Source organism: Pleurodeles waltl, chromosome 10, assembly GCF_031143425.1.
Source record: "Pleurodeles waltl isolate 20211129_DDA chromosome 10, aPleWal1.hap1.20221129, whole genome shotgun sequence".
NCBI lineage: Eukaryota > Metazoa > Chordata > Amphibia > Caudata > Salamandridae > Pleurodeles > Pleurodeles waltl.
Genome location: NC_090449.1, coordinates 238650588 through 238674427, shown reverse-complemented (window position 1 = coordinate 238674427; position 23840 = coordinate 238650588). Strand labels below are relative to the sequence as shown.

At 43.2% G+C, this 23840-nt stretch overlaps 1 protein-coding gene across 1 annotated transcript in view; it reads left to right on the top strand.

The window, feature by feature from the left end:
- The window catches only part of THUMPD1 (THUMP domain containing 1), a 65212-nt gene that overhangs the window by 21076 nt on the left and 20296 nt on the right, over positions 1–23840 (top strand). Inside the window, exons 2-3 of the mRNA XM_069210270.1 lie at positions 10779–10953; positions 21323–21571. Of these exons, the coding sequence (XP_069066371.1) occupies positions 10779–10953; positions 21323–21571 (424 nt within the window). The remainder of the gene's footprint in view (positions 1–10778; positions 10954–21322; positions 21572–23840) is intronic.

Here is a 23840-nt window from a genome sequence, read left to right as displayed (position 1 = left end):
TTTGTAGAGATTTAAGAAAAATATTAGGTCAAGCACGTGGTAAAGTATTGTACACCACTGCAATGTGTGAATCTGAACCAGAATGTGATTGTGGAAATTTTAATGGAAATATTGCTGACAGTGAAAAAGTGGTTGTTTTATTTATCCAAGAGTGTGAGGATAAAATAACTGGACAACCTACAAAGAATCCTCCTAAATGTGTTGTTCACATTTTACTTGTGGAGTTGGAGTTCATGGCAGATTCAGGATCCCCTTGGACCATTACCACTAGAAGATATTTCAAGGAGAAGTTTAGTGGCATTTTGAACACAGAACATTCGCAATCCTCGAACATTATTGCAGAGAGGCTTTATGGATCTACAATCGATATTGATGTATATATGTGCGTTAAGATAGAATTTAAAGATAGAAGTGTGCAAATCAAGCTATATGTGACTGTGAAAGGAGTCAATGTGTTGGGTTGGAAAGACCAGTGGAGGTTAGAAATAATACTGAATCCCTGCTTTTAATAACCAGTGTTACTGTGTGAGGAAGGTAATGAAGAACAAGTGAAATTTATTGATGATAGCAATGGCGAGAAGTTAGTTAAAGAACGTTTTGCAAATGTTTTCTCTGAAAAATTGGGAATGTTAAAAGATTTTGTGTACAAAATGAAAAGTAATACTGTGCCAGTTAAAAAGAAATTGAGATGTGTGCCCATCAGTGTTAGAGATGAATTGAAGGAAATGCTGAATGAGTTGGTCAGAGATGGAATAGTTGAGGAAATTGAGTCTGCAGAGTGGGTTTTCCCATCTTTCTAGCTAGCAAAATTGATCAAAAATTCAGGTTGTGCATTGACTTAATGGCTTTGAATTCAAATATAATAGTTGATTCTCACCCATTGCCAAATATTAATGAAGTGGTATCAATGCTGGAAGGTGCAAAAAATGTTTCATCTTTGGATCTCAGGTCTGCGTACCACAAAATTGAATTAGCTGGAGAATCAAAAGAAATTTACTGCGTTTATCACACCTCAAGGATTGTTTCAGTTTACCAGGATGCCTTCTGGGTTGGCTTCTGCGGCCTCTGTGTTTCAAAGGGCAATGTTTTGTACATTTAGAGATGTGATTGAGTATGTTAAATGTTTCCAAGATTACATTGTAATATTTTCCAGGGAAGAGAAAGAACACTTGCAACACCGTACTTAAGATTGCAAAAGATTGGAAAAACATAGATTGACTGTCAAAGGGCACAAATGTGAAAATGTTCAAAAATCTGTAGAATATCTTGGTCACACTCTGTACGGTGACAGAGTGGTACCAAAGAGTTCCAATGTGGAAGCTACTGTGGATGCATATGCGCCTACTAACAAGGATCAATTGCTTTCTTACGCTGGAAAGTGTGAATATTACAGTACATTCATAGAAAATGTTGCCACCAAAATGGAGCCTCTTAGAGAACTATTGAGACAACATGTTACTTATGTGTGGGCAGACAGACTGCTGTTGGCATTTGATAATATAAAACAGGCGATTGTAAAGGCTCCCACCCGAAGACCATTCCGTATGAAGAAGGAATGCGTGTTCACTGTGGTATGTATGGAGTTCGAGGTGTTTTATCTCAAAGGAGTGGTAAGGAAGAGTGGAATGTTTCTTTTGCATTTCACACCTAGAATGCGACTGTGCGCAGATACCCTGCAATAGAGGGAGAACTGGTTGCCTGTGTTTGGGCAATAGAAAATTTCAGGAAATATGTGTGGGGCAGCAAATTTGTATTTAGGATGGATCACAAGCCATTAGTCAATATTTTATCTTCTTGAGGAGTGTGGAGTTCAAAAGCACGTATTGTCAAGACTACAGGAGTACAGTTTTAGGACAGAATTTGTACCAGGAAAAAATGTAATAGCTGATTTTATTTTTAACTATGGTTACCATGCCAGCATGACGTTGGGTGTGTCACAACAGACTGAGAGATGAATGCTACTATTAGAGATATTGTAACACAGGAGTTTGAAGAGATTTCATAATAAGTTTGGAAGGAGAGTGAAAGGACAGATGAAGTGTTGCTGGCCCCCAAAGATGTGTGTTGGAAGGGTGGGCCAAACGCAAAGAAGTCAAACTAGAGTGGTTATCTGTGTACAAAGTCACAGATAAATTAGCAACAGAAGATTTGTTAGTTAAGGAAGGAAAATGTGTTCCTCCAAAAGGGGTACAAGAAATTGTTCTCAAGGTAGTTAACAAGGTACAACCAGATATGTCTGCCATGAAACGTCCGGCGCGGTCCCACTTTTAGTGGCCTGGAATGGATAGGGTGATTGACAGAACGGTGAGAGAATGTGAAGTGTGTGCTCGTAGTTAAAAAAAGATAAATTCTGGAAGTTGATACTGCACCATTGGAAAGTCTTGACTGGCAGGAGTTTCCATTGGAAAAGGTGCCTGATACACCTGGACCATTTGATTTTCTTCCTAGGGACATTCACTTTGCTTTAGTCTTGCTAGATTATCATTCTGAGTGGTGTGAGTTGAAATTAGTTTCACAGGCTACCACTAGTGCTGTGATTGAATAATTTCAAAGAAGTGTTTGTTTGTGAATGTTGCCCTGCTACTTTGGTGGTGGACAGTGGTGTTCAACTCACTTGAAGGGAAATTGAATCTTTCCTGAAAAGTTGCAACATAAAACTACAGCATTATATGAACCTCATGAAAATGGTCAAGTGGAGAGATTCAACCGTGTTCTGAAGGAATATGTTGAGGAAGCACACAGACAAAGAAGTGATTGGAAGGCTGCTGTGAGAGGAAAATTATGGTTATACTGCTTAGCTCCTCCCACTATCACTGAAGTGAGCCCCTTCAAAGTATTCTAAGGAAGATATCCTGCTTCTGGTTGGTATCCATGGTGGTTTTAAGAGAAATGGGGAAGCATAGAAGAGAAGTGTGATGTGAAGGAGATGAGTGAAAAGGAAACAAGATATATCTAAGCAGTGGTATGATGCTAAATCGAAGGCAAAGCCAGATGAGATTAAGATTGGAGACTGGGTGAGAATCCTAAAGCCAGGGATGACTAACAAAGGTGTGTCCAAATTTGGAAAGGCAATGTGAGTACTGAAAGTGTTCACTAATTGTGTGGTTACTCAAGATGGGAATGTATAGAATGTGAAAAGGGTGTCTAAATGTGCAGGAATACGTTTTGTTGATTGTTAAACTAAGGAAAATTAAGATACATAGGACGATGATAGATTTTTAGTGAAATTCAACAAAGCAGTACGTCCCAGAATAGAAGGGACAATGATGGGACTGGATCTAAAGACAATGTGAAAGTTAATGGGCACTCCATAGCTTCTAGAGTCAAGGAGGTGAGTCTGATTAGCCAACCACCTGCAAAATGTGTTGAATTCGTGAGATAAAATATTTTCTTCTTTTAGTTGGAAGTGTGTTTGCTATAGTGTTCTTATTTTTATTCTTCTGTTGTACGTCCTATCCGTTCGTATTTTAGATTGGTTATAATTAATGTTTTATCCTTTTTTTTCCTTTTGTGGGGGATGAGTTGTATTGTGTTTACATTGCTATTGTGCAGATGCCATGTTATGCTTTGGATTGCGTTTTGCGTTTCATGAGACTTTTTTGTCATGGAATGCAGAATGCACTTCAGTTGATTGTGCAGTGGTCTGCCTGCAGGACATGTTTTGCTGTGCTGCTGGAAATGAAAGTTTCTACATACATTGACCTGGACTTTACATGCAACATGTAGTCCTTTAAAAGTTGGTACTAGAGACTACGTCACGTGATGAAGACTGGTGAATGGTCAAAACGCGTTGTGCTCCCCTAAACCACTGTTATGGATTTCTTTGATATGTTAACTACTGAACTGATTTACACCAAATAACAAAAAGTGCGGTTTCTGGACCAGGAGCTATCTTTCTGCCTAATTTGGTTTAATTCCGTCCAGTGGTTCCGGCTGTAGATCTGTTCAAAAACACTATGGCAATTAACATGGGGAAAATGTGTGTTGGGACTGCCGCCCCTGCTTGACGGATCACCCCAAAACTTTCCAGACAGCAGTTGACATGAGCGTTGCATTGTTTTTGGGGGGAAAAAATCAACAGGCTCCAAAGATAAAGGCAAGTAAAAAAATATTTTTAAAAAAACTTCTTCTATAGAAACTAGGTCTTAACTTTAACTGCCTAGTGGCGACCGCTACTAGGTAACTTTTAAATATATATAGTAGGGATTGTTAGGACCTAGTTGCCATAGAATAACGAGAAAGGAAATGTAGGGTAGTGGAATAAAGAGGCACAAAGTAGAATCAAGAGTAGAACGCCTTGATACTCGTCAACACCAAGATTCAACAGCAACAGGCATCTGAGATTAAAAGGTTTGAGTCCCTGCACTTTTTCTTTTACAAATTAAGTACTGGAGGGGTCTGTGTTACTTGCCTTCAAAGATTCCAGTGGCTACCAGTTGACAAAAGAATTCAGCTCAAACCAGCTACTTAGGTACATACATTTAATTGGATGCCATGGATTTCCATCTTGTGAGCATAGCCTCACAGGGATTAGTGGTGGTCCCCTCCTAAGGGTTGAAATCTACATGTACTTAGAGTAAACATTTGATATGATCTCTCAATTGAAAATGAACGAAAAACTTATGTGCTTCTAGAAAAAGCTAAAAACTGTTTTCTTCCTTTAACATCTACATACGCCTAGTGCCAGTGGGGGACGAGAGTGGTGGCTGTGCAGGCCCAGTGCCGTTGAGAGCAGAGGGTGCAGGCTGTACAGGCCCAGGTGCGGGCGGGGCAAAGGGAACTGTTTGTTTTCGCCCTGTGCCAGCAGTGACAGAGGGTGCCGGATGTCCTGGCCTGGCGTCGGGGGACGGAAGAGGGTGCTCTGTACTGGCCCGGTTCCAGCGATGACCTAGGGTGCTGGCTGTAGAGGTCTGGCGCTAGCGGGGCAAAAAGGTATGCCTGTGCAGGCTACTGCCGGCATTGGCAAAGGGTGCTGGCTGTAAAGTGCTAAATACTGAATAACTGTCTTTTAGGTTGTATATGCGCATGGATCGGTGAAGTCAAATAAGATTTTTTTTCTTCATAAAACCACATGCACGCCTATATACGAGGACTCGTGGAACCAAGAAATATGCAGACTAATTTTTTAAACCGCTGAGCCAGGTGCCATATTCCCAACAAGCCCTCAGTTCAAAACTTGTAACCAAATAATGGACTAAATGCGCTCACTGTGTCTGGACACCTTGCGTTTAACTGCTTTGAATTCTGCACACTTTTGGAGGACTTTCGGTAGAGAAAGGAAGCCCTGTTTTTTCAGATGAATAATTTACTTCTCCTTCTCAATTGAATTTCACTGACGTGCTTTCTGCCCAGCACAGTGAGCAGTTAATGCGGTGTCAATTTACAGCAAAATATTCTTGGACAAGACCTGTTTTGACGTCTCTTCCAGGTTTAATGTTTCATTTTAGAATTTTTTGTTGGAGTCTGGGTGGCGGGTGCAATAAGGTCCTTTCAGTAAATCCGGGACATCCACATATCAATGAAAGTGTGCCAAGTGTCCCCCTGCAGCACCTATGCTGTCCTTCCTTCAAAACGGCCATATTTCAGTTCGTATTGATCTTTTGATTTCTGTATAGTGCCAGCAGAGCCTGAAGCAACTTCATGGCACTAGGGGGAATGACACTGCAGATAGGGGGCACGTGCAAAAGAGATTTGTTTTGCTTTTTAAACATTTTTGCTAGGGGGGCCCCTTTTCTTTATTTTGTATCTTTTATTTAGGACTGGGCTGAGTCCAAGTCCCAAAATAACTGCCAACAGTTCCTGGTTGAAATGTGGAGGCCAATCAGATCTCCACAAAAGATCAACAGAATTTGTGAATTATTTGCTCACCGAGATATACAAATTTGAATTTTCTTTAATACTTCAAACTACTGCACGGATTTACCCCCAAATAACAAAAAGCGTGCTTTCTGGGCCAAGAGCTTCCTTTTTGCCAAATTTGGTATAATTCCGTTCAGTGGTTTGGGCTGTAGTTGCGTCTAAAAATCCCTATGAGAATTAACATGGGGAAACACTTTTTTGAGCCTCCACTTTTTCTCTGCCCCCGCTTGCCGGATCACCCCGAAACTTTCCATGCACAACAAAACCCAATTTCACACTTTTTTGGAAAATTTCATGAAGATTCGTCAAAGAGTGCCAAAGATATAGGCAAGTAAAAAAAAAAAAAACGCTTTTCCTGTGGAAACTAGGTCCTAACTACAACTACCTAATGGAGACCGCCAGTAGGTATTATATTTAGCTAGTAGCGGTCGCCACTAGGTAGTTATAGTTTCTATATAAAACAAGTTTTTTTTTTTTTTTTTTTTTTTTACTTGCCTATATCTTTAGCGCCGCTTGATGAATCTTCAAGAAACTTTTTAAACAATTTGCCAGTCCTGTCTGCTGCTACCTGGAAAGTTCCAGGCTGATCGATCCACAGGGTGCCTAGTAAAGAGTTGGGGGGGGTCCCAAAACACATTTTTCCTATTCATTTTTCCATAGGGATTTTGAACAGCTAAAGCGCAAAAACTACTGGATGGAATTACACCAGATCTGTCAGGAAGGTAGGTCCTGGTCCAGAAAGGGTGCTTTTTTCTGTTTGGTGTAATTCCCTTCAGTAGTTTTAGAGAAATTAAAGAAAATCCAAATTTGTACATCTAGGTGCACAAAGGATTCGCGACCCCTCCTGATCTTTTGCAGAGATCTGATTGGCTGATAACTCTTCAACAACAGAAGCCGTTGAAGTGTTGTCAACTATCTTGGGACTCAGCTGAAGCAGAGTCCCAAAAAAATGTAAAAAATAAGAAAAGGACCAGGGTACGTACACCCTCACCCCTTAGCTCTGGTGGTGACGTTCAAAGGGACCCCCAGTACTAAAAAGCATTTTACATTTTTTTTACGAACAGAGCCGTGGTGGATCCACTTCTAAGTAGATCATACATCAAAACCTAAAAACTGTATCTCTCTCCCTCTCGCTTTTTTCTCTCTTTTAATCTTTTTCTCCCTCTCACTCAGACCCTTACGCATCCACTCACAGACCCACTCAGACACTCACGCACACACTCACAGACCCACTCAGTCCCTCGTGCCCACACACAGACCCAGTCAGACCCTCATGCACCTACCCAAAGACCCAATCAGATTGTTACGTACCCACTCAGACCCACTCACTCTCACAAACCCACTCACAGACTCACTGACCACTTCATGCTACCACTCAGAGACCTGCGCACACACTAATACACCCACTCAAACACTGATGTACGCACTCTTACACCCAGACACTCTTGCAGCCACTCTCACTCCCAGAAATACCCTCTCAAACCTATTCTGACACTCGGAGAGGCTAAAGTGCTGTGCACTGCATGGGGTTGGGTGGTTAAGGAGTTTGGCTGCAGGGTTTGACTGCAGGCCAGGTCTTGCAGGCAACCTTCTCTGCACACAGGCAAAAACCATGCAGGGTGCAAGGTTGGGTGCTTATAGTGGGTTCACTTCAGGGCCTTGCCTGCAGCCCTATGGCCAACTGTTGCCAAAGGCTGTGTGTGGCGGTGGTTGGATTAACATATAGTAATGAAAATGATTATATATGTTAAAATCGCCATGGAAATTCACTGAAAAAACCATAGGTTACAGGGACGTTATAATTAGGCTCACATTTTTAATATACAAAACCATAGAAATTAACCAGTTACAGTTGGTTACCTCGAGTAACTATAACTCATGCCCTAGCCATGCACTGCTAATTATTTCATAAACTACGACACTTATGCCATCTTTTATAACCTCCTTGATAATATGAATTTAGTATTTGCAGTAAAACTTTCTAGGAAAAATTGTGCATGGCGAGGGCGCGAGTTATAGTTACCTTAGGGCATGAGTTATAGTTACTTGAGGTAACTATAACTGGTGAATTTCTATGATTGTGTACGTTTGAAAATGTGAGCCTAACTATAATGTCCCTGTAACCTTTTTTTTATTTTTTAAATGTGTGTGTGTGTGCACGTGCGCGCGCTACTGGCAGTCTCCAGTTGGTACTTATAGTTAGGACCTAGTTTCCATATGAAGAGTGTTTTTTGTCTTGCCAATAACTTTGGTGCTGCTTGAAGAATCTTCATGAAATTCACGAAACTTATACTTCAGTGGGTTCAGCTGCTGTCTTGAAAGTTTCAGGGTGATCCGTAAAGCGGGGGCCAAGAACAAGGGGGGTCTGATTGGCTGCCAACACTTCAACACGGAAGTGTTGACAGCCATCTTGGGACTCTGCTTCAGCCGAGTCCTACAAAAAAAGTTTAAAAAATACAAAAGGGGCCAAGGTTGGGTCGCCCGGAGACCCTATCCTTGGTCTAGGGGTGCCACGCGGAACCCGCTAGGGCTAAAAAGCATTTTATTTTAAAACTCAGAAAAATCCACTCATCAGCATATTTTTCAGAGATTCCCCCCAAAAAAGAGAGGCCTTCTCCCACCGGTTTCCTTTATTTGGACCCGATTGGGCCAGGTCCCGGGGTGCATTGGGGATTGAAAAAGGAGGTGGTGCACTAAAGCTTCTGCATGAGTTGCAAAGAAGCCCTGCTAAGCTAGCCAAAGTGTTTCAAATGCACTCGTGTCCTGCCCAAAGTAAGCCCAAAGGAATTATCAGGGCTTCTTTGCAACTCATGCGGAGGCTTTAGCCAACCAATTTAGAGCTACTACAATCTACATGGTTTGTGATCAGCTATAACTTACCTGGGCTGAATGAAGTCTGCTATTTATTAATTTTGGTCTACCCTTGGAGCCAGAACGCTTGTGCTCCAATTGCACAGCATTTCTTGATTTATACAGAATAAGGATTAGTTCTTATCACTTGCTCAGGGTACACGAGGCTTTAGCCTTGAAAAAGTCACTTGTGTGACAAAACATGTGTTGGCTGCCTGTCTAAATGCTGTACTGCATTTCGGAGTACATTAAGGAATGTACCACCATTTAATACACTTTCGATCCATGCTTTTATGGAGGAAAAATAAATATGGACTACCGTCTACTAAGGTTGGTATGAACCATCTGTACACTGTTAATTGAAAGGATTATGTGTGCTGTTGTACTAACATTTGGTTTTTGTAGTCTCATTGGCTTCTCTGTAGGAGGATTCATGTTATCACAGAATTCTAGGAAAAAACGCACCACCAACAATCATGTTGCCAAAACGGAAACAAGGTCACTTGGTGACCGTTCCTTGTGCTCATTACACAGCTGTAGTGTAGAATACATACTGGACATTTACCCAGGAAGGCAGAAAGAACTCCACTTCGGTAGATATTTTGTGCAAAGCTGTGGACTTGTTGCATTAAAGGGAAGGGATAGGTTCCTTTTGTGGCAGTCATTCACACAGCTACTGGCACACCCGCACAGACACTCGCACACCCACTCACAGATGCACTCAGACACTCACATGGCCACTCACAGACTCACTTTGACACTCATGCACCCACTCACAGATCCACCCAGGCTCACACTCACCCACTCACAGACCCACTCAGAGACTCATGCACTCACTCAGACACACTCGGAGACTCATACCCACTCAGACACTCATGCACCCACCCACATACCCCCACACACACCCTCACACCCGCTCAGAGACTCTCTCACACATCCAGAGACTCTCTCACACCTTGACAGACACTCTTAAACACACTCTCACACCCACAGAGACCTTCTCCTACCCGGACAGTCTGACACCCACATAGACCCTCTCACACCCACTCTCACAGACGGACACTCACACCCACTCTCACCCCCCAGTCACCCTCTCACACCTATTCTCAGACCCAGAGAGACAGGCCCTGTGGCCAACCCCCACCACACATGGCCAAAGGCGCTGCAGTGGTTGGATGAACGTATAGTGATTTAAATTACTTTGTTAAAAAAAAACATAGAAATTCACACAAAAAAAGCAAAAAAACAAAGGCGGGAGCGCAAGTTATAGACCCCTTAGGGCACAAGTTATAGTTACTTGAAATAACCATAACCGCTGAATTTCTAAGGTTTTTTATAAGTAAATTCAGAACCTAACTATGGTCCCCTGTAACCTTTGTTTTTTCCAGTGAGAAAAAAAATAAATATATATATATATATATATCGCATAAGTAAAATGTAAGTCTCAGCCAGCCTTCATGCTTCTTTCTGGACAGGCTTGCAGTTGGCTGGGATCATCAAAATGCTGTATTTGTACAAATCTTCTGATTATTTCAACATTGGCTGGGTGTATTCTTGAATCATCTTGTCTGCTTGTAATTTATAGATGCCCTCTTGTCCTTGACTTCACTTGTTGGGACACTTCATGTATTTCACTTTTCATTGCAAAGTTCATAATTATGGTGTTCGGATCTTGCCCTTCATAAACCTTCCTCCTGTTCTTACATAATTAATTTCTGTTCAACGTTTAAGTGAAGACAGGATTTAGTTTTACGATTTTGAATAAATCAAGGTTGGCTTTCTTTATGAAACTATGTGATGTATGTCTGTTGTCTTATAGGTACTCTTTCTGTGAAACAGCTATCAAACTACTCTGGGTTATAGCTGAACAATGAGCTTTTGCATGTTAATTTTGGATGAACCATATATCTCATAATTATTCCTGACTGGGTATAAAATCTGGCAGCCCTCATAGCCTGTTAGTCACTCTCCTTATTACAATTTACTGACTTATTCAAGTTTAAAGGCACATAAAAACTTCTACAAATAGTGATTATGTGATATTTTTTATAATGATGTACTTTATACAGTTTGCAGAACAAGATTTCCAAGGATCTGAAAAAGAGGAGGAAGATGACGATGTTGAAGCTGCCATTAAGAAAGAAGTTGATCAAATTCGCTCCACAACAGAAAAGAACTGCAGGAGATTCCAGTCAGTTGAAAGTGGAGCAAACAATGTGATCTTCATTAAAACTCATAAAATAGGTATGAACATGGTTGTAAAATGTTGATGGTGCACCATTGTTTGTTGAATATTTCTCATTTTGTGGAAGCTGTACAAACACATCGGGAAGTGAAGGGGAATGCGGTTTCATCTCCAAGTTGTTGATTTGTTTTCAATCTAGAGACCTTGCTTTGAACCCTGTCATTGACATTAAACCACACATCATGTGATTCTGGGCAAGTTACTTTAGAATATTTTTTGTCTCACATTGTGAATGTGTTGAAAAAAAACGATATCAACTGTTAGTTAATAGTTTTCCAGTAACATGCGATTAATCCCTTCTTCACATGTTGTTCTTGTTCCTGTAATCCAATCTCGCCCAGTCACCACACACTGTACACTTTCTGATACATGTATCTTATTGAGATCCGCCTCTCTTCTTTACAAATGTCCTATATAAAGTGCTCTGATCTCATTAGGGCGGAGTCCGTGCTATATTAAATATTTAGGAAATAACCATAGAAGTCGCTTTTCCTGAGTATCATCTGCTTCGTTAACAAGGATCAAGCAACACAGAGGAAGATGAAGATCTATGCAGCATCTTAGATTAATCATCATCATGTGTACTGTGAACTAAGGTTCCATAAGGTTACTCACTTCCACTTGAAAGAAGGATCTGTACCCTTACCCTTACTTATAATAGTTTCTTAACTGCAGATGTAGAAAGTTGTTTACCAATACATGGGCTTATCATTCACCCAAATCCTGTATTAGACAAAAGATTGTTAAAACAAGGAGTAATTGGTTGATATAATGTTCTCTGCGATAAATACTTTTGAAGCAACAAATATAGTAAATTGTGCCTTCTACCATTTTTAGGTTGCTTAAACATAGATATTAGCAAAGGTGATGTATTCGGCATGTGTTGGCCATTCAGGATGCAGTTTTTGGAACTGAAAAAAACAAAACATTTATTGTGTTATGCCAAGCCACCAATGCAGTAGCTGTGAGTATGAACTTAATTGACAAGTAGTCTGAGACAATGGGCTTGATTTAGAGTTTGGCAGTGCTCCCTTAGAATGAAACTACTAAAAAGAAGAGGGAATGTTTGCCTCTGTGTCAAATTAAAGTAATTCCCTACACAAGAACATCACCGCCTTTGTGAAACAGACTACTTCACAAAGTTATCCAAAGTTATGCTCCAAGACACCATCCAACATTATGAGCATTGACAAATGGGAGCATCTCTTGCAAATTGAAATGTTTGCACAGTTGAAACAACTGTGCTCTCCTTGTGACTTAGATCAGTAAAACTTTGACCATTATCTATACGTTTGTCTAATGGTTGCTTCCTGCTCTGGAGGCTCCCAATCTTCACAAAAAACAGGCTTCCCAAAACAACCTTTTCTCATGACTCAGACAGACGGACACAAGGCAGCGAAGCTCCATTTGCAGCATTAATATTTACCTCCTGAGTACAGTCTCATCCCAGAAGCACTTGTTCTGAGTTCACATGACCTTACCTTAACAGATACCACTCACTTTTCTAGGCTATCCATGTTGTTATTATCTGGGTGACTTTAGCAAAGTGCAGTCGAGGATGAGAGTGGAACCTGGTAAGTTCTGTTTCGGCCTTTTAAGAACTACCCTCTTGCAGACCTGACATCCCAAAACTCTACAGTTACTAAATAATTTCCGTTATCCATCAACTTGGGCATCATCTCCACCATCGCACAGTCCTGCATGGACGACACACAACTCCATCAGCTAACTTGGCAGTGCCTCTGCCTTTTTAAGACTCTGACGAACATCACTTTGAATGGCTACATTTTGCTGTTTCACAAGGAGCACTCCCGCAAACAAGATAGTTTAGTTCCCTTTTAGTGCCAGTGTTAACTGATCTGATGGGAGGACATATCATTTGAAGTGAGCACCAGGCGCATTCCAGCTTTCAGTTTCTGTCTTCTTCCAATGAAGTTGTAAATTCCTTTTGAAGTGGACTGCTGCTATTTCAGAGCTTACTATATTGTGTTCATGAACTCAGTTTCACCAAAGGTTCTTTAATAAACTTTGTCCAGGAAGGAAACCAAACTTTGTGTTTCATTTGCAGCACACTTGTAAAAAATTTATTTAAACATAAGTGGGGTGTAATTTTGGTTTTAGCATCAAATATGTTATATTGTGGACCCTCTTTCATACCTTTTTGCTTTTCCTTTCTTCTTTCTTACTTTTCCTTTTGTTTTCTTTATTTTTTGCCTCGTTACCTTTCTTTCTTGCATTTTCTTCTTTCACTCCGTCTTTCCTTCTTTTTTGCCCTTCTTTTTCTTCACTTCCCTTTATTTATTTTTCCTTCAGTCCTTTTTTCTTTCCTCCCTTCTTCCTTTCTGTTCTTTTTTCTGTTCTTTTTTTTGACCTTTCATCGCTTCTTACATTCTTTCATTTTTTTGCCTACTTTTCCGTTTTTATTCAGCCATTCTTTTTTTCCTTCTACCTTTTTTTCCTTTTTTATAGTTGAGCATGTGAGTGCATGTACTAGAACATTCATCTCGCTTGCGAGGCTCTGTTGTATGTACAGTAAAGGGCTTGGAGCCCACCTGTCTCTTGCCATTTGTTGGCTTGCATGGCACTTTTCTTTACAGCCTCATAATTCGTCCCTGCAGACCTGGCATCATTTCCGTTCCTCTGTGCAGAGCAGCAACCAAGCACTGATTGATTTAACGCAATCAGTGCCTGTCCGCTGCTCCCGGCATGCTTGAGGTACTATTTTGTTATTTTTAACTTCTATTGGCCTACAAACAGAATGAATGCGACTGTCAAAAAACGTGTCCAGCAGGACTAACCAAACTGCAAAGATTTTTTTTATAGCTAACTTTCTTTCCTCACTTTGCACTGATATTTTCTTTTTTTTTTTTTTTTTTTGCTTGTGGGCACTGTTCTGACAAGATGACAATTATCTTGTTCTAAATATTGTAAAGCGACATTGTTTCTTTATTATGTGTAATTTCTGAAATTATGTTTTACACATAACCACAATCCACCCCACTCCAATTCTCCCCACTCCAGTCCACGTCACTCCAATCCAGTCTACTCCATTTTAGTCCAATCTACTTCATTCCAGTCCAGTACACCCTATTCCATCCAAATTCACCCCAATCCAGTCCACCCCACTACATTCTAGTCCACCCTACACCAATCCATTTCAGCCCAGTCCACTCTACCCGACTCCACTCTTTCCAATACAGCACCCCAATCTAATCCACCCCACCGCAATCCACTCCAGTCCAATCTTCTACTCCAATCCACTCTACCCTACTCCTATACAATCCAGCCCACTTCAGTCCAACTAATCCAGCCCACTCGAGTCCAGTGCTACCCAATCCACCACTCCAATCCACCCACACCACCCCCAGTCCAGCCAATTTTAATACAGTGTACTTTAATCCATCCCACTTAAGTCCAATACCGTCCCCATTAATCCTCCCTGCTTCAGTCCAATCCACCCCTCTGGGAAACCACCTTAATCTGCCCCACTTCAATCCAGTCCACCCCTCTCCAATTAATCCACCTCACACCAATCCACCCTACTTCAATCCAGTCCACCCACTCCATTCCAATCCACCACAACCCCCTCCAGTCCCCCCACTTATATCAACCCCACTTCAATCCACCCCACCCCAATCCAGTCCACCCACTCTACTCAATCCAGTCCACCCACTCTACTCAATCCAGTCCACCCCACTACCTAAATCCACTCCAACCCACTCCACGACATCTCTGCCACTGAACTTCACTCAAATCCACAGCACTCTGCTCCCCTTAGTCCACTTTACGTCACTCCAACAAATCCACTATGACATTCTACTCCCCCAGGCAATATCACAAAATAAAATAAAATGATGGACAGAGTGTTAAAACCTTTCAAACACTCATCCCCAGTCACAGATCTGGGTTTAATCCATCGTTATTTTGCTTGCCATGTCGCACTAGTTCAGACCCAGCTATATGCAAATCAGTCTTGACCCTGCTCCCAATGGGAGCCGTGCAGCCTGAACTGCCAAGCCAGGTCCTCCCTGGACAGGATTCAAGTATCCTAGGACCTGTTTCAGGGTATCACCCTTCATCAGCCCGGCTAGCTTGAATGCAGTGGTGCAGCAAACAAAGGACCCATGTCTGGGCATACCCTCGCCACTTAGGGTGCACAAGGTAATATCACAAAATAAAATGGACGGATTGTTGACATTTTTCAAACCCTAACCCCCAGTCACAGATCTATTTCCCCCACTCTGCTTTAACACTCCACGCCACTGTTAGCCATGCTGGACAGCAGCCACACTAGTGCACAACATGACAAAACACATTGCCAAAGCCAATAACTCTTGTATAGGCGAGACCTATCGATTCTGCCAATGCTCGTCTTTCCTTGTCTTTCATTTTTGCTTCTTTATTGCTTGCCTTCTGTGCTTTTCCTCTTCTTTCTTTCCATCTTGCTCCTTTTTGCCATTTTCGTTCTCCCTTTTTGCCCTTTCTTTCTTGTCTTCGCTGTCTTCTTTACTTGTTTTCTTCTGTTTTTCCTTCCTTCTTCTATTTTCCTTCTTTTTTAGTTCTTTCTTTTTGCCTTTCTATTTTCTTTTTCTTTTCTTCTCTCATTTTTGTTCTCTCCTTCACCTTTTCTGGCCTTCTTTCTTCTGCTTTCTTTCTATCTTTTTCTTTCATTTTCTTTCTTTTTGCCTTCTTCCCTCCTTTCTTCCTTTTGACTTTCTTCCTTCCTTTTTTCTCTGCCTTCCTTCCTTTATTACTTCCATTTTTAGGTCGAGCCTAGACAGCACTTGCGCCATCTTTTCGAGACGTGTTGTATCTACTTTGTGAGCTTACAGCCCACCTCTTGCTCTTTATTTGTTTGTTAATGTATCTTTAAAACTCCTCCTCTTCAACCACTCTGTGACAGTTTCTTCTCCCCAACCCGTCTCATTCATATCAAAATGCTGTCAGCTAGCTCGTTAGCAGCATTCCGCATTGCTGCTTTTAAAATCTCCGGCTTTCTCTTGCTCTCCACTTGCCCGTCACTTCATATCTTCTGGGTTAGTGTTTTCTTTGTTTCCTGTTTGTTCCAGCCTGAAGACATAGTTCAAATGTGAGCGTATGTTTGCAAGCCCTTTTTTAAATATTTTTTTCAGAATAGAGAAAGCAGTGTGTGTATGCGTGATTAAATTGAACAAACTTTGTTTAATTATATGATTTTAAAGGCCGCACAGCATTTATTTTATCAGCATGCACCCGCTTCACTGAAGCCAAGCTTCATTTTTTAGCATGGCAGCCATGCGCTTAATTTTTATTTACACGGAGCACTAGAATAACATTGCGATCGGCATCCTCATTACAGACTATCTTTGTTTACCCCATCTGCTGACCTAAAATTGCAGCATCGCAGCTGCTGCACTCCTCCACACAAGCTTGAAACACTTTGACTTGTATGGCCTTCTTGCAATGAAGCCTCCACAATCTGCTCTGACACCCACCAGCTGGCTTTCTTTTCTGCTGGTGGTACAAGGTAATGTTCCACTTGCCCTTGCAGATTGTACATGTCGGTTCTTCCACCTGGCCTGTGACATCAAGAACAGTAGTTATTGAAAGCAGGCAACCTTTCATTTGTAAGTTCCAACACTTCTAGCGTCAGTTATGTCTGTCTATTCGCCTGCGTCATCCAGCATGGGTTTGCTGAGGGAAACAAGAAACCAAGGATAATATGCTGCATGTCTAAACACTTACATGGCCCAAAAGGCAAGACCTATTGGCTATGCCAGTGCTTGTTTTTCTTGCCTTCTTTCTCAAAGGAGAGGCTAGCAGCCATTGCCATACAGATGGCTTTTTAGGTCTGTGTTAGCCAAGACCTGTTGATTTTACTAAAAATATATATAACATAGTTAATTATAGGGGTTTCCAGCCACATTTCATCCATTAGTCTGTGAATGTGTCATTTATGTTTTCTTCCACTCACTCCAGCATGCATCAAGGGCCAATGTTAGTCCACTTTAGCCATTGACTGTCTTTACTTTGAATTACAGCATGCCGCTTTTCATAAGGAGCACATCCACACACAAGGTAGTTCCCTTCAGTTTTGGGTGTACTTTTCTGAGACCAGAAAAACACTTGCCAGTGTTTTTCTTTGGGTTTAATAAGGGCCCAGCAGTTTCCCGAACAAAACAATTTTGTAAAAACTGATAAAACAAAAAAAAGAATTGCCAAAGGGTGGCAACCAACTTCAGACCTATTGGTTTTGCCAATTCTTGATTAATTAAGCTGCACATGTGGATGTAGCTGTGTCTATCACAGACTATACTACTGAATATTAAGGTTAAGAAAATCAAGTTACAAGAATATCGTTATAGGAAGCTGGCTCTATATACCATATCAAAGTGAGATGTAGAGTCCAGGGGTTCCGCAGAGGATAAAATAGATAATACTAACGCTCGATTTGTGTTAGTGTGGTCAAGCAGTTAGGCTTATCCGAGGGTAGAGTTAAGCATTTGTTGTACACACAAGCAATAGAAGAAACACACAGTCAGTGACTTAACTCCAGACCAATAGGATTTTATATAGAAAAATATATTTTGTTAATTTATTTCTAGCACCACAAGATTCAGTTTGCAGGTAAGTACATAAAATGAAAGGTACTTTGCATATGTATAATCAGAACTTTGAATAGAATCAACAATGTTTACAGTTTTCTTTAAAATGGCAAAATGCTATTTTAAAAGTGGACACAGTGCAATTTTCAACAGTTCCCGAGGGAGGAAAAGATAGCATAGTTTTCCAGGTAAGTATTCAACTTACAGTTCCTATCTCCGGGGTTTAGGTACTCCGTCGTTGGGGGTTCAAGTTAACCCCAAACACCCACCACCAGCAACACGGGGCCGGTCGGGTGCAGAGGTCAAAGAGGTACCAAATTATCATGGGACAGGGGGTACTCAGAATCCGGTCAGCCAGTAGGTAAGTACCTGCGACTCGGAGGACAGACCGGGGGGGTGGGGGGTGTTTCAAGAGAGCACTGAAGGGGCGCCAATTAGGCACCAAACACGCATCTTCAGCGGCACTAGGGGTGCAGGGTGCAAACAGGGCGTCGGGTTTTCAATGCGACTCTGTGAGGGGACCCTGGGGGTGACTCTGAGGCTGCAGATGAGGTCCATGGGGACTTCTCGTGCAAACCACTGGCTGGACAGGGAAAAGGGTCACCTGCTGGACGATGCTGCACTGGGGGTCCGTTTCTCTAAGACCTGGGGGCTGCGGGTGCAGTGTGTCCTTTAGGCGTCGGATAATTTTGTTCAGAGCTTGAAGTCAGGGGGGATCCTCTGCAGGCTTTGTCATGGAGGTTTGCAGGGGTCAACCCAGGGTGGGCTGTTGTTCCCAACCATCTGGGGACCCTTTCTTGATGGGTGAACCACCTGGACACGAGCCGTGGGCATCTGGTGCACAGAAGTCAGGACTCGGGCATCTGGAGTGAGGTGGGAGTCCTTAGCTGTAGGTTTCTTCTTCTTTTTTTCTTTGGACAGGGCCACAGTCCACAGGAGTTCTTGATCCTCTGTGATGCAGGCCGTCCTCTGGAGGTTTTTCAGAGGTCGCTGGACCAGCAGAGTGCATCGCTTTTCTTCTGCAGGTTCTTTGAAGCAGGAGACAGGCCCGTAAGGCTGGGGCTAAGTCAGTTGTCTCCTTTCCTTCTCTGCTGGGGTTTCAGCTGAGCAGTCTTTCTGCTTCTTGTGAGGTCGTCAGGAATCTGGTGAGCTGGGTTCAGGGAGGCCCTTAAATCCTAGATTTAGGGGCGTGTTAGGGGTCAGAGGGCAGTAGCCAATGGCTACTGTCCCTGACGGTGTCTACACCCTCCTTGTGCCCACTCCCGTTGGGGAGGGAGCACATTCCTATCCCTATTGGTCCCTGTCCCCCCAACCAAGATGGCGGATTCTACAGGAAGGGGGTCACCTCAGCTCTGGACACCTTAGGGGTGGTCCTGGCTGGGGTGATCACTCCTCCCTGTTTTCCCTAATTTTCCCACCAGACTTGCTGCCAAAAGTGGGGCTTTGTCCGCGGGTGGGCATCTCCACTAGCTGGAGTGCCCTTGGGCACTGTAACCTGAGGCTTGTGCCTGTGAGACTTACTGCCAGGTGTTACAGTTCCTGCAGAGGGAGGTGTGAAGCACCTCCACCCAGGAGAGGCTTTGTTTCTGACCAGAGTGCACAGGGCACTTTTACCCCATGTGGTCAAAAGCTCGTCTGAAAGTGGCAGGCTGGCACAGACCAGTCAGTCCTACACTAGCAGTTGGGCTAATATACAGGGGGCATCTCTAAGATGCTCTCTGTGTGCATTTTTCAATAAATCCCACACTGACATCAGTGTGGGTTTATTGTGCTGAGAAGTTTGATACCAAACTTCCCAGTATTCAGATGAGCCATTATGGTGCTGTGGAGTTCGTAATGACAAACTCCCAGACCATATACTCAATATGGATACGCTGCACTTACAATGTCTAAGAATGAACTTAAGACACTGTAAGGGCATATTGCTCATGCAGCTATACCCGCACCGGTGGTATAGTGCACCCTGCCTTAGGGCTGTAAGGCCTGTTAGAGAGGTGACTTACCTATGTCACAGGCAGTAGGTTGTGGGCATGGCACCCTGAGGGGCGGGGGCGGGTCATGTTGACTTTGTCTGTTTCTCCCCACCAGCACACACCAGCTGCCAGGTAGTGTGCATGTGCTGAGTGGGGGGGGGGGGTCCCCTAGGGTAGCATACTATATGCTGGAGCCCTTAGGGACCCTCCCTGGCCACAGGCCCCTTGGTACCATGGGTACCTTTTACAAGGAACTTAACTGTGTGCCAGGGCTGTGCCAATTGTGGAAACAAAGGTACAGGTTTAGGGAAAGAACACTGGTGCTGGGGCCTGGTTAGCAGTGTCTCAGCACACTTTCAAAGTTGACATCAACACTAGACAAAAAGTGTGGGGGGGGGGGTACCATGCCAACAGTGGCACTTTCTCCTACAATCGTGAAAAAATTTCAAAGACCAAAATTTTGAGACAGTAAGTGCATATTGAGTATAGATTTACTATTCCTAGCTCCACATCTATGTAGTTTGACAATGCATGTATATGTGAAGTTGGGTATAGAAAAGCTATACGTAATTTACCTTTCAATACTTTGGATTCAATATTTTGCCCTCAATATATGTATACCTTGCTATTCTGGCTTCGATGTTCGGGGAGGGTATACCTCCAACACATGGCCTCATTAAAGAGAAAGACAAAACTCTGTAAACTGTATCAGGTATCATGAATAGCAGATCAACAATTACCTCCAACTATGAGTTTTCTTTGCTCCAAGAGGTGGACAATAAAGCTGAGAACCTCATACAGGACTGATGGTATTTATGAAGGTGCAGGAGGGTATTCACATACTCTTGCACATCACCAACCAAGGTGCCTCAAGCCTTGAGCTACGGCTGCTTAACTGGTGCATGGTAGAGATGATATAGATCCCAACATATACCATTGTAAAACACAATATGTTGGCTTAGAGACCATACGATGAAGTGCATTGTTTTATGTGCAAGTCACTGAGTAGCCATTTCGTGGGTTAGTCTCTCTAGGATACACTTTGGTGGATCTGTGAATTTACAGTGTATCACATTTTGAAGTGAGTTTTATCCCTAGGATACAGCGAAGTATGTTAACGTGGGTAGGATGCAGTATGCTCTAGTGGGACTGTTTTATTTCATTGAGGCGCAGGGTGGTACATTAGTGACTCCAGGAAGCAGTGCACTGTGATCCAGTACAGCTGAGCGAAGCTGTTGTGATGCGGTGTAGTAGTGAGTTAGTATCCATAGGATGCAGTAATATGTACTCGATGGATTTACATAGTAATCTGTGCGCTGGGCTAGTACTTCTAAAATCCAGACATCACAGCGTTGCACTCGGCACAATTACAGAAAGCCCTATTTTAATTGAGCGTCCTTCTCTATATGTACATAAATAAAGCTGTAGGAGAGAGAAAACTGAGGGAGTTAACTGTTACCATGTTTTCAAATTAAATGTTGTTTGGAAATGTTCGTGGAGCTCAGTTTGTTATATTTGTGTGAGACCATGCACGTGTATACCTCATATTTTTCAATTTACTTTGTGAATGATTGACTGGGTATGTATCAGAAGGGCAAAGTATTCAATATGCCCTCTTTGTGCCTCTACCTACTAATCAAGTTAAAGCCTGCAGTCTCAGGATTGGAAGAATGAATGCACTATTTTGAGCAAGTAAGACAACTGTTGTCAATGCATCTCTTACAGGCTAGTAGTGGGTGGACAAAATGTTTTTCATATACGGAGAACCTTTGAAAAACATTTGAATAACATTCCTTTTAATTATCTTTTAGAACCTGAAAAGCTGGTCCATTACATTTTAAAAGATTTGTACACTACGAAAAAGCAGAAAAGTCGCGTTATTCTGCGAATGCTACCTTTCTCTGGCACCTGCAAGGCCTTCCTGGAAGACATGAAGAAATATGCAGAGACGTTCTTCCAGCCTTGGTTTAAAGCACCCAATAAAGGAACATTTCAGATAACATACAAGGCACGAAACAATGGTCATTTGGACAGGGAGCAAGTCATTAAGGAATTGGCAGGTATGTTGGCTTCATAAATTGGCTTTCAAAACTGATGTTGACACAGTTTGAAAAGTATCCTGAAATATTTGTATGCATTGTGTCCTGATTGCCATATACTTTCTTTTACCACTCAAAGTAAGCTTTCAAGCTAGTTTTGTGAGTCTAATTGACTTCCCTTATGACATGTTTTACTTCCCATTTAGGTTGCTCACTAGGTACCAAGATGGAATCGCTCATTGACTTTCTGTTTCCTGTTAAATGGGCAGTACTTGGTTTACCAGTTTTAAAAGGCTAAGTCATCCGCACAACTATTGTTTTCTGTATGTAAAGGTATTGAATTAAGCGGTCTTGAAGACCTGCTTGCACTACAGGAAACCCAAATCCATCTGGTCTTCTCTTGCATCCTTGTTTGCTCAAATCACTTTGTGGCAAGTGAAGTTGTTAGGCGATATAGTGTTTTTGGAGAGGTTCCGAACTAAGTTATAAATGCTTTACCCCTAAGTTTTAGTTTGTATGCGGTGTACAATCCCTTACCCATCCTGCCATCCCAGTCTCTGCGACATGCACAGATGTTTGATGTATGTTATCATCTGATAGAGACTTCTAGCTGCAGATTCCTTACCTTAGAATTTCCTGACGTCAGCTTGGAATCTGGAATTTTTGCTGAGCAGTACCCTGCATGCGCCATCGGGTGGCATCGTTCGGATCCTGGTGGTGTCGTCGTTGGAGCCATCTGTGATGTCACGGTTGCCTATGAAATCACCACCCTGGCATACGTCAGTTCTTTTCCTTCAGCGCCGGTTAAGCGCAGATCTGGAATCGAGCTACCTTCTGGATTTTTTGACGGGCCTTTTTCAATCATTTTGTTGAGTCTTTTTGAAGTCTCTGCAAGAGGACATTGAGGAAGATGGGGATCAATCCGTGTGGTGCCTGCTATTGCGCGATGTCGGTGACGGGGCCCCACCAGGTATGTCTCTGGTGCCTAGACTGAGACCATGACTCAAAGTTGTGTTCTGACTGCTGGGCCATGGCCTCAAAAGCTTTGAGAGAGTGGGCACTGAAGCTCATGGCGGCCCGGTAGTCGATGTCGCTTGGCGCCACTCCTAGGAGGTCATGGTCCCGATCGAGGAGGAGGTCGCGGGCCCGCTCCAGGAGCCCCAAGTCCTCTTCTTCAGACTATAGGTCCTCCGGGCACTCAGGGAAGAGGCACAAGAAGAAGAAGTCCAGGAGGACTTCGACTTCGCCCTGCCTGTCGACCAACGACGCGACTCGGGAACGTCGACGTTCCAGGCACGGTTCCGCTGAACTGATGCCAGGGCTGACTCTGAGCCTCCCCCCTCTTTTTCAGGAGCCGGAGCAACCCCCGCTCAACTACAAGAGTTTGATGAGGCCAAGTGTCTCGTATTTGAGCGGGCTGCCCCCACTGGTGCGCCTTTGGGGCCAGCAGGGGCCCCATCAGATTGCACAGTGGTGGCTTTGGCCTCGGCGCCGATTGAGTCTCTTGGTTCCGATTCCAGAACGACGCAGAGTGCACCCAGTTGGCCTCCTCCGACGCTACTCTCGACGTCGACGCACCACCGATACTTAGCGGTGGTGCGAGCCCCATTTTTGATACCTGATGATCTGGAGACGGAACAGCGTTATACGACCTCGATTCCGACTTCGGCGCCGACAGGGACCAGATCATTGCCCGAGTTTTACTATGATCAGCCTGGCACAGGCGAGGAATGGGAGGGGTCTCACAATCCATTAGAGTATGGTTTGGAGCAAATGCACTGGTATGAGGAACTAACAGAAGCCAACGGACTGGACATCTCTCCAGGTACTGGCATGTTCTCACCTCCTACTGTGGCTACGGAGGAAGGAGCTTCGTATGCTATGGTGGTGCGTAGGGCAGCTGAGGTCTTGGACCTGGATTTGCCTACGGTGCCGGTCAGGACTAACCTCCTGACTGAGGTGCTTCAGCTGGGGGTTTCCAAATCAGAACCGATGTTACCCTTTCATGAATCCCACACTGATGTCCTGCTGGGAATGTGGTCCAAACCTAGCACAGCCACTCCTGCAAATAGGACAATTGGCCGCTGCCATTGCTCAGCTCCAAATAATCCTAATTTCCTCACCCAACATCCCACCCCGGAGAGCTTGGTGGTCCAGGCCTCCACTTCCAATGGTGCCTTCCCTTCCGCTCCCCCCGATAGGAAATACAAGAGGCCAGATCAACTTGGGGAGAAAATGTTTTCTTCCTTTAGCCTGCATTAAGGTCTGTAAACACCCTATGCCTATAGGG